Here is a 12,087-nt window from a genome sequence, read left to right on the forward strand (position 1 = left end):
ACATTCAGTTAAAAACAATTACAGATATCTCTAGCGAACCTCACGATACAGGATATGTACAAGAAAAAGTGTATTAATATTGTGGCCATATGTACAAGCAAACAGTATTTCTCTTGGCCTATAGTAATGTTCGTCTTTGATAAACAGTCTAGCACCATTCATTCCGACCTGGACCACAAGGGTGTAAATGCACAAGAGTTGCAAGTGTCATGTTTAGTCAGGGGTGCCGGGTACAAAAGTAAACTGACTGACATGTAATAAGCAAAAAGAGTACAAGTCCTGACTCAAGGGGAACACGTAAGGCACATTCACAACAAGGTCTCTAAATTAGGCATGTGAAAGCACAACCCTTGCCTCAGTGCTGCAGCACAAAGAAACAATACACTGTTCAATTACTTTCTATTCTTTGCAGCTCATGTAGAACAATCCATCAGAATACCTTCCCGTATTATTCACCGCAACAGAGCCCAGCTACAAGTTACCTATGCCTAAATACTGATTATATATATATATATATATATATATATATATATATATATATATATATATATATATAATTATTCATGAGTAGGCCACTGTAGCACATAGATCATTCACTGTCAATTGGTACCGTTTTCTTTGCTAATGAAAGCTATATAGGCTAGCTAGGTACTATATAGTCCAGCTGAGTATGTATATCTTTAAAGCACTGAAATACCCTACCGGTATCTCAAAGGGTAATGGAGAACTACAGTGAAACGACCAGGGCCGAAAAAGATCCCGGCATATTTCTAAAGCATGGTAGGTCCCCATTATAAACACCGGTATACGACGATGGTCTGCACTTGACTAATAGGCTACGTGTTTTATTAGTTTCAAAATGAGAAAGTAAAATCTTAATCTCGACAAAAACAAACACAGCTGTGATAGTTTGTTCATAACTATGGCAGTGTGGTACAGTGAAATGTCACTCAGCAGTCAGGCGTTTTCATCCCTGGTGTAGACTGGCATGACAATCACTGTCTAATCTGGCACGCTGTAAACACTGAAGATGTCTCTAAGGTCATAAAAGAGTTTAGGTTGTGTTATAGCGTGAAAATGAACAGTAAACCTAAATGCAAATGCCAAGATAAGCGTTTGATTTTAGCAACTGATATTTCCATTACCGTACGTAACCCCGACTGACAGGATTCATCAAAATGTAACTCCGCTATAGTGAAATAGCAACATGTTGAGAATGTATGGAAAGCGGAAGTTGCGCAGAATGAGATGTAGATGGCGTCAGAATGTAAAGGGACAGAGGCCAGGTTGAATGGAATGACAAGACACAGCCAGGGGCCAGGTTGAATGGAATGACATGAAATAAGATTAAAGAATGATGTGAAAGGAACAGTTTTGTGGGCTCGTTGCCTTTGGTTCCTTCTCCCTCACATTTAAAAAAAAAAAAAAATAATAATAATAATAATAATAATCTAATAGAATTATGGGTCAGAACTGAATTTTTTTCTAAAATCTCTCCCATACTGAAAGGGTACCAGTTAGTGAAGCTTGTTTTAAACCCTCAGAGAACAGCAAGTAATTCCTAAAATGAGTCAAGTCATCTAGCTGTAGAATGAATAAAATGATAAACCTTCCTCTTCTGAAAGTATTAAATCCTACAAGCCTGAAACGGCTGCATAAACCACCATACATCATCATTACTTCTTTTTGCCACCTAAAGACAAAGTGATGTAGGGTCTAGAAAACAAGAAAAGAGAAAAAAAATGAGAGGGACAACTGGTTGGTGGAGGGTTAGTGCCCCTCAGAGGCAAATGGCCACCCCGTACGGGATTATGGCGTCTGGCAATAGATAGATAGATAGACAACTAATCAGCAGTATGCCTGATGAAACAAGGCACACATTCATTCAACCACCATTCAAGCTGGTGGAATCCTGACTCCACCTAAAATGCATAACCATCCACACAAAAGCTCTTGACATTAGCTAACCATAAGACAGTCAATTCAAAAGTACGAAGTTAAAAAAGGGATGTTACCATAGCTACTAAACTCATCCAACCAGCTCAATTCTGTCCCTTCCCAAGCCTTATCAACTTTACACCTGACTTCTCACACACTTTGCCATTTACTATATCATACCTGTTCCCACATTCTGACTACCGGTAATCCACATATAGCTAACCTTTTCACAACCCTATTAACATCCACTGTCTCCTCATGACCATACCAACTAAGCAGACTCTTCAGCTCTGCTGTCCACATTCTTCCTTACTCCATGTCTCTCATGAATCACACTACCGGTAATTTTTATCCTAATCACACTCTCCATTTGACACACATTCCTCAAAAACTCCACCTCCACTGCTCCAACTCTTGATCTTTCATTTTCATGGCACACCAAAGTCTCACACCTTTATAATGAGGGCACTAAAACTCCTTCATGCAATCCTTCCACAGCTGCCACACTCAGACCTGTTTTGTAACAAAGCTTCAAGGTACAAGTCACTTTCCTTCCCTGTGCTACTCTACTTTCCACTAATCCACTTCTTTGCACATTTCCTTTCTATCATGGCACCCAGGTACTTATGCTGCCTCACCAATTCTTTTCCATTCACCTGTGCATCTTACTGAGAATTGTCAATAGACAACCATCACTTTACTTTAATTACCCTTACCTATGGTACCATACATTAACATTCACTTCACCTTTCATTACTAGGCTATCCTCATCCCTATCTCCATAGCTAACAGTTTTATATTCTCTTGCATAACTCCTTTAAAAAATAATTAACATGTACCGTACCGGTACTGTACCATTATATGACCTATGATATATACACTTGCCTATACACATCCTCTACCGTACAGTTTCTAATCATTTTATACCTCATCTAACTTGTTAAAAAAATGTTGATGCATAAATTACGATATATATATATATATATATATATATATATATATATATATATATGTACAGTATATACCATACATATATATGCTGATGTATATAATTATATTAATTTATATATATACCGGTATATACATACGGTATACATCATCATCATCAACAGCCGTTTGAGTATCCACTGCAGGACCGGCCTATCCCAACCGAAGTGGGGACGATACAGCCAGTGTATCTTTACCAAGTGGCTTAGGCTGTCTGGTAGAGACTGTATGTAGGGTGTGAAGTGCTTGTAAGTGTAATTGTAGTGTTGGAGTGGCTTTGGATGTGTGTGTAGTCTGTGAACCAAGAGTAATCGGCCCGCGCAAGCCGACTGGGTGCAAGCATACTTTATAGTATGTGACACTGGTTCAACCACAGCACCCCTGATGTCCGCCAAGCAGTACGTGGCCAGGAGAACGCTCCCAAAATTTTTTACCCTGGTGGGGCGTGAACCCTCGCTCTCCAGTGTACGAAAACACACACTTTACCACTGTACCACAGAGGCTCCACGGTATACATACCGGTATATATATATATGTATATATGTATATATATATATATATATATATATATATATTACATACTGGTATCACATACCAGTATATACTGGTATTATATACCTGTAGGCTACATATTATAGTATGTACCAACATATTTTACACACACATAGGCTATATGTATGTATACCGGTAGTACCAGCAGCTATTATAATACAGCATGCATTGTGTATATAGTTTTTTTTTTTTACTTACAAAAGAACAAAGGGTAAGCAGCTTTACTTGTTTTCTATGGGTTCCTCTCATTAATAGCAACAAAATACCGTATTTCAAAACTCTTTCATCCGCAATTTAGTAAAAACAAAGTTGGGAGAGTTGGGAAAAAAAATAAAATAAAATAGAGGCAAAATGTTGGACCATATTATGACAGGTACCAGTATATATGTGTTCAATTCTCTCCAAAATCCCTTGGAGGCGTGGTCTGAGGAAGAAGCCCCTCCATTAGTAAGGCTACAAGAGGGTACCGGTGCATTTAATTTGATTTGGTTGGATGAGGTTAAATTAATGCTTAAAACTGCCAGCCTAGCTTCCTTTTCTATACAAGCAGTCTAGTTTGGTTAGATGGTTAAAGTAATGCTTTGAAGTCAAGGGAAACCCTCCAGTAAGATGTGGATATGTTTGGACAAATCTTTTTCAGAGATTTTATGCTACTCATTTGATTTTAACCATTATTTCCAGCGAAAATAATTTCACTGCATTCCCTCACTCAAAACCCCACATTCCCATGGGTCCCCGTGGTTGATGGGTGGGGCTGGGGTGGAGAAGGGACAAAAAACATGGATGCAAGACATTTCCACAGGAAATTAATCACTTAAACATAAAAGACATCTTGTTTTATCCACAAAACTTGTACTTGTCCAAAAGTAAATATTTACACACACATTATAGAGCTATGAATCATAAGGATATCACAGAACAGATCTTTTCACTCCAATACAGTAGCTACTTACAGTAGCTTAAACCACTAACCACGCAGACCTCCACTTACCCTTACACATGCATCACTACCATCATAAAAACAGCATGCTGATGATTCCACCCTTCACTTTTCCATTCGGTTCCCGCAACGTCCATCCCAGCAGTTATTTCAGCAAACAAGGGATGAGGCTATGGCACACCTAATGTCTGACTTGCTTCGTATCTCTGACTGGGATAAAAGTAATCTTCTTGTTTTTAAAGCATCAAAGACTCAGTTTTTACACCTATCAACCTGACAGAATCCTGCACAGGAGTACCCACTAATGTTTAATAATATCCACCTCAAGCCTGCATCATCCTTGAACATGCTTGGGGTTTCATTCACTCGGGATTTATCTTGGAAAGATCATATTACATCTCTTGTAAAATCAGCTTCCAAGAGATCAGGTGTGCTAAGCCGACTCCATACCTTCTTTACCCCTGCACAGTTGTTGACTTTGTACACGGGTTTTATTCGCCCCTGTGTAGAGTACAACTCTCAAGTGTGGGGAGGCTCCCCACATACAGCTCTTCTCAACAGGGTGGTTTCAAAGGCTTTTTGTCTCATTAACTCTCCTCCTCTTACTGGCTCCCTTCAAGCTTTGTCTCTTCACTGCACTGTTGCCTCTTTATCTCTTTTCTATTGCTACTTCCATGGTCCTTGCTCCTCTGAACTGTCTGCTTGCATCCTTCAACCTCTACGATGGGCACGTAGCACCTGTCTAGCAACAAACTCTCATCCCTTTTCTGTCCAACTCTCTACTGCAAGAGTTAACCGTTACTCCCAGTCCTTCATTTATGCAATGGGTCAACTCTGGAACTGTCTCCCTCTGTCTGTATTTCCTTCTTCCTATGATCTCCCGTCTTTCAAACACAGTTGTCCAGGCATCTCGAAATGAACTGATCTTGAATTTGGCTCACGTTTGTTGTTGTTGTTTTCTTGGAAGGAACGGTTTGCGGGCTCCTGGCCTTTGGTTCCTTCTTCTTCGCATTAAAAAAAAAATGTATTCAACTGCTTTCCATCCATAGGGTACCATACATGCACAAAACTTTTCATAAAATCAATGTTTACTTTGTTTTTTCAGATCCATAAATCCCCCAGTAATTGTCACAACATTTTTCCACTGTATTTTGTCTCACTGGAAATATTTAACCAAAAAACCCACTACCACTACTAAAACCATCCTGCTTCTCTCTCACCAAGCCTTCTGATATAATGCTTACCATCTCTACACAACCACTGGGGTATTCAGCTACAGCATATATATATCCAGCTTAGGAACTATGGAAACCCTGGTCCTGCACTGTCCTGGGTCATCCTAGGCAAGGTGTGCTTTCCCCCCCCCCCCTATGCAAACACAGCCTACACAATATTATGTGCTTTCCTTGGGTTCCTCTCATCAATTACAACTTCTTCCTATACTATTTCCTTTGGAAACTAGAAACAGCAAAAATGCAAGCACTGAAATATATACACAACTATACAGGGGCGCCATGTTGGCCCAGATATCCTTATTTCCATGACAAGCCTCAACCAGCATCTCCCTACAGTAAGGGACTTTTGAAAGTCAGGTTTAGTGTCAGTCTGGATAGTTAATGCTGTGCAGCAGGGTCTGGGGAGACATACCGCCTCTGCCCCCCCCCCCCATCCCATTTGGGAACCCAGGGCTCTGTTTTTGTGTGTGTGTGTGTATGTGTGTGTGTTTCCATCACTTTTGGAGACGACGCATTTTCGCAATAAATGGGAGTTAAAATGAAACTTGAAAACTCTCATTTTTATCCCTAAAACCAGAACCTGCCCCGAAAGTAATAATTTACCAAAGGTAAAAGTTAGTTACCATTATCCCAGGAAGTACTACCAAGGGAGTGAAATGAGGCCAAAGCCTGGTATTTGGCCTTGCACAACACTCCCCAGCTGGAAACTTGACCACATTTACCCAGTACCATGGTCAAAGTATGGGCTGGGGCTACTACTTATACATGGCTCATCCTCTTGAGGACTAGGCTATGCTTCCTCCATTTTCCCTACATATACCTCGCAACATGAAAGGACCCATTACCGTACCATGCTTAGAACGGCACTGTCTGCTACAGGACGGCAGCTGCTTGCTTGTGGTCAATGGGCCTGCTCTGCCAGTCTGCGATAACGATCTCTACACAACCACTACATCCAAACCCTCACCTTACCTTGCCCCTTCTGCTGCCACCCCTAAGTCTGGCTACTTTTACTAGGGGCTTCATATGCCTATGACATACAGTACAAAGAAATCAGTTATCACAAATTTTATCTCTATTCCAATCCAAACATTTCTGCTTTATACATATAAGTATCATCTCTATTTCAGCCTCAGCATGTATAGTGTTTACAGGAAAAAAAAAAAAAAAAAAAAAAGCTGGCTAGCTTAGGCCTACCTCTACATCTCTTCCAAATGTACAGTACCTAATGACATTCCACAAAGCTGCGCTGCAATGAAATCATCTGGCAATGACTTGGGCTCGAGTCTTCACGAAATTAAAATTGGGATTTCAGATATCAAGGAGAAAATTGGCACACGCATTAACAAGTCATGCAGTCGAGACTAAAAGATACGCATACTATACTTTGGGCATGATCAACATATTACACAATGCTGATCTCTATAGTGTACTAATTATGATGTATGACAGGCTGCTTGGTACTGTTGGAGTTTATGGTGAATACTGTGGTAACAACATGAGGGCGGGGAGCGCGCAGCCGCCCCATGCATCAGAGCTTACGTCAAGCACACACTCCCTTCTCACCTGTCTGTGGCGTCCCTTGAACACAACGGCGAAGGCACCATGACCTATGAGGTCTTTGGTGCTGTACTCGTACTCCCCGACCACTTCCATGGTGGTGAGCACGCTGTGTGGAAGCACAAGCTTGGGTAATCACTTAAAACTCCACCATGGCGGCGCCTCTGCCTCACCAACACACTTGCTGGATCAATACTAAATATCGCGAACCTACTACGCTACTGACACTTTCCAGCGAAAAGTAACATGATTTTCTCGAAGTCTATAAATTTCATACTCCATGGAAAAATTGATGAATACAGTACTATAGTGAATATTTCAATAGTTTCTCAAGGAGCATTCGCCTGTACACCGTACACTCACTCCTTAGCGTCTGAAACACAACTGACTGTCGTCTGCCCAAATCAGCTGATGGACGCGTGACGCCCGTCCAATGAAAGTAGTACCTATCAAATGGAAATATTTAGGAACAAAACATTCACTAGGCTATCATAAATAATGTTATAATGTAGAATATGAACCTAAATTCAACAATAATTGCAAATAAAACTTTCAAAAATCCCCTTTCAATGAATGAAGCTTCCACAAGACGCATGTAAACAAAAAGCGTCGCAATACACTGGAAATGAAGACATGGCGCGTCATTTGAAAGATAAAGATACTCATTTCTGCTCTTTGTGCATAAAACAGTACTGTAATGTACTTATTTCTTGTACATCAATACACTGCTCTTTCTCAGCATCTTACTGAGTTTGCTGCTATGACGGAGTTCCTAGCTGACGTCTCGATGTTGACAAACTCCGAGCTGTAGGCAGAGGCTAACAGGCGAGAGATGACGCTGGTTAAGTCTCGTGTTACCTATGTACTTTTACTTTGGCCAGTATTTTGAAATGAAATATGAAACGTTAAGTGTGTATAATCTTAGTTTAGCTACTCATTTTTGCATTACATAAGCTAGAATCACCGGACAGGGCCAGATCCAGCACTTTATAAAGGCCGGTTCACGCAAGCTAAATCGCGGCCTTTTTTTTTCGCCAATTTGCGGGAAAAAAATGCCGATTTTCGGCAATTCTACCGGAAAGGTGTTCACACGTACGGGGACTGAGTGGCAGGAACGCGGCAACAGTGTTTACAAACAAAGATGGACCGCCGTACTCGTACCAGGTGTGCAGCCCTTGCACTTGCACTTTCTCTACTTCAAGATGAGCCGTCACGCATCTGGACTCGTCCGTGGCTGTCTAGGAGAAAAGAAGAGAGTGTGTATTACAGGCTGGTGAGGGAGCTCAGCTTGGAGGATCCCCAAACTTTAAATGAGTGGATCCGTCTTAACAAGACCCAGTACCACCACTTGCTGGGGCTTGTGACACCCTTCATTGAAAAACAAAATACGCAGATGAGGGAAACTGTGATTGCTGGAGAACGGCAGGCATGATGGATAAACTTGTGTTGGCCACGCGTGATGAAGTCGAAATGGTGGTACTGTATACACACAAAGATGTCGAATTCGTCTTCGTACCCAGAGCGTTGCCTTGTTCGGTGCTTCCATTTTAATCGGCCAGGCAACTTTCTCCCGATTCCGGCAAAAAAAGTTGCCGGAATTTCTACCGGGAAGCAAATTCCGGCAAAAAAACTGCCGCGATTTTGCTCGTGTGAACTTAGAAACGGTGGAACGCGACCATGCTGATTACCAAATTTCTCGAAATTTATTACCAAATTCCTTTTTTCACTTACATATACACTTACATTCATATACACTAACATACATATTCATTTACACTTAAATACATATATTACACTCAGTATAACATTTATGTTGTCCTCAAGAACTGTGCTTCTTTGCTCACATCCTGCCTAGGTAAACTCTTTCGTCTTTGCCTTTCAACCTGCACCTTTCCTTTTTTGCTGGAAGTTTGCTTTCCGTCAACCAGTCTCAAAGAAGGGTTATCATTTCCAGCCCCTCTGACTATCGTCCAAATGCTTTAACATCCTGTATTTCAAAAGTTTTCGAGTCTTTTCCTAGCAAAAAATACCGGTAATAATAATAACAATAAAGCATCTTTCCTATCACAACTTTCTGATCGTCAGTACGCGTTCCGGCAAGAACGCTCCACATGGTTGCTATTCTCACCTACCTTTCAGACTCCTGGTCATCCTCCTTTCGGGACTTTGGCGAAAGCTTTGCCATTGCTCTTGACATCTAAAAGGCTTTAGATCGAGTCTGACATAAATCTTTAATTTCCAAATTATCCTCATACGGTTTCTCTCCTTCTATCTTGCCTTCATCTCTAGCTTCCTTTCTGGTCGTTCTATATCTGCTGTTGTAGACGGCCACTGTTCTTCTAGAGCTATCAATAGTGGTGTTCCTCTGGGTTCTGTTCTATCACCAACTCTCTCTTTTTTTCTTCAATGACCTTCTAAGCTGTACATCTAACCCTATCCATTTTAACGCTAATGACCATCCCAGCAGTTGCTTCAACAAACAAGAGATGAGGCTATGGCACACCTAATGTCTGACTTGGCTCATACTTCTGACTGGGGTAAAAATAACCTTGTTGTTTTAATGCATCAGAAACTCTGTTCTTTCATCTATCAACCCGACAAAATCTTCCACAGGCTTACCCTCTAATTTTTAACAATATCCAGCTCAATCCTGCATTACCTTTAAACATACTTGCGGTTTCATTCTCTCGGGATTTATCTTGGAAAGAACATATTACCTCTTTTATAAAATTTGCTTCCAAGAGATTAGGTGTGGTAACCCGACTCCGTACCTTCTCTACCTTTGCACAGTTGTTGATTTTGTACACGGGTTTTATGCGCCCCTGTGTAGAGTACAACGTGTGGGGAGGCTTCCCACACACAGATGTTCTCGACAGGATGGAGTCAAAGGTTTTTCGCCTCATTAACTCTCCTTCTCTTACTGGATCCCTTCAACCTCTGTCTCTTCACCACACTGTCGCATCTTTATCACTTTTCACTCGTTACCTCAATGGTCACTGCTACTCTGAACTGTCTGCTTGCATCCCTCCACCACTACGGCGGGCGCACAGCATCCGTCTATCAACAAACTTTCGTCCTTTTTCTGTCCGACTCTCTAATGCATGAACCGCTACTGCCAGTCCTTCATGTATGCAACAGGTCAACTCTGGAAATGTCTCCCTCTGTTTTTGCTACTGCATACGATCTCCAGTCTTTCAAACGCAGTGTCCAGGCATCTCGTAATAAATGGATCTTGAATTGGGCTCGCTGTTATTTTGTTTTTGTTTTTTTTCTTGGAGGGAGCAATTTGCAGGCTCCTGTCCTTTGTTTCCTTCTTCCTTGCATTAAATATATATATATATATATATATATATATATATATATATATATATATATATATATATATATATATATAAAACATTGTTCTTTTTTTATGTAATCACTGGTTCACCAAAGAATAAAGAGGTCACACGCCTCTTACCCACCGGCCCCCAAATCCAGGCCCAGGTGAGTAAACCTGATCTGGTACCTTCGTGATCAACCGAGAGCCGGAAAGCGAAAGGACGGTGCGCTGCCAATCTCCCGCACTCCTACCTTATTTGTACAGTACAATATTTTCCCATCTAGAGCACGAATATACGAGTTATTTGGTTGACTGTAGAATTTCAAGTGATTATATATTGTAAACTTTAGCATCATTAAAGCAGCGTGGAAGAACACGAAAAAGGCAGTACGGAGAGTTTAAACAATGGCCAAACAAATTCAAACCCAGCTCCATCAAATAAAGCCACCTATCCATGTGGAATATGTCAAGATCACAGTGACACTGGAATAAAGTGCGCCAACTGCCCAGTGTGGATCCACTACCCATGCACTGAAATGCCAACATACAATCTGATCAACTTAAAAATCAGGCAGGAGATGAATATGTAAGGCACGTACCAAGAACAAACATGCTAATTGTGATGAAATGTTTGTTGAAATTTAAGAATGTAAGGCTGCAGAGAACTCCAGGAGGCTTGCAGAAAGAAGAGAACCGGCATGGCCCAGATCCAAGAAGGCCCCAAGAAGAGGAGGCAAAGCTAACCCAACATCGTCAGTGAAGACACACAAGCCCACATCGACCAGGAAAAGGTCTAAGGGGTGGTCAGAGCTGAAAGGTTTTTGGCAAGGTGCCAGAAGGAGCGGGAAGAGTTCGAGTTAGAGAGTTGAGAGCATTTTGTACGGATGAAATTATTTAGCAGAGTGAAGAACAGACTTAGCACGATTCAGGGGTGTGTTGGCTCCGGTACCTTTTATAGGCCCTCTCCTTGTTGCGGACAGCATTAGAACAAGCGTGATTAAACCAAGGCTTTCGTGCATTAGTGTGTGTGTGTGTTCTTACCTTACCTAATTGAGTTATCAGAATATGAAAAGTCAGTGCACAAAGCATCAGTAATAATATAAAAGAAAGGTGGAATAAGTAAGGAAACAGTGAAACAGTGGTCTGTCTCAGTGAACACGCTACCATATAGTGACACAGCCTCACATTAAGATCATACGGAAGCCCCAGTGCGAGAGCAATACTTAACGACCCCACCGATAAACCAGTTAGCCTGCCAACAGTGAAAATAGTGCCACAAACTCCACCAGTATACAGAACCTAGACTTTCCCAAAATAATAGTGTTTAGCTTCCCTGCTCTAAGTGCTATTCACCTTACCCGATCGTGTCCTAAGCAGTATCCTGTGCGATACTAACACCCAATGTCTAGGCCTTAGAATTATAATTGTTCAGCATCTCTCTCTTGGTGACATCTGTCCTTTCCACTGTAGAATTTAGCAATACACGTGTAAGGTTGTTGCCTTGAGTTTTTGTGTCCAGCCTCTCTCTTATTTGTCTAAGTTCCGGTCTAGAA

The 12,087-nt window shown here is 41.2% G+C and overlaps 1 protein-coding gene across 1 annotated transcript in view; it reads right to left on the reverse strand.

The window, feature by feature from the left end:
• Positions 1 to 7,368, reverse strand: part of Atg1 (serine/threonine-protein kinase unc-51-like protein Atg1) — a 180,701-nt gene extending 173,333 nt beyond the window's left edge. Inside the window, exon 1 of the mRNA XM_080276333.1 lies at positions 7,219 to 7,368. Within this exon, the coding sequence (XP_080132459.1) occupies positions 7,219 to 7,308 (90 nt within the window). The 5' untranslated portion in view covers positions 7,309 to 7,368. The remainder of the gene's footprint in view (positions 1 to 7,218) is intronic.
• Between the last annotated feature and the right edge of the window lie 4,719 nt (positions 7,369 to 12,087).

This window comes from Coenobita brevimanus, chromosome 65 (assembly GCF_032717465.1).
Source record: "Coenobita brevimanus isolate Jiangsu-jjx chromosome 65, ASM3271746v2, whole genome shotgun sequence".
NCBI classification, from domain to species: domain Eukaryota; kingdom Metazoa; phylum Arthropoda; class Malacostraca; order Decapoda; family Coenobitidae; genus Coenobita; species Coenobita brevimanus.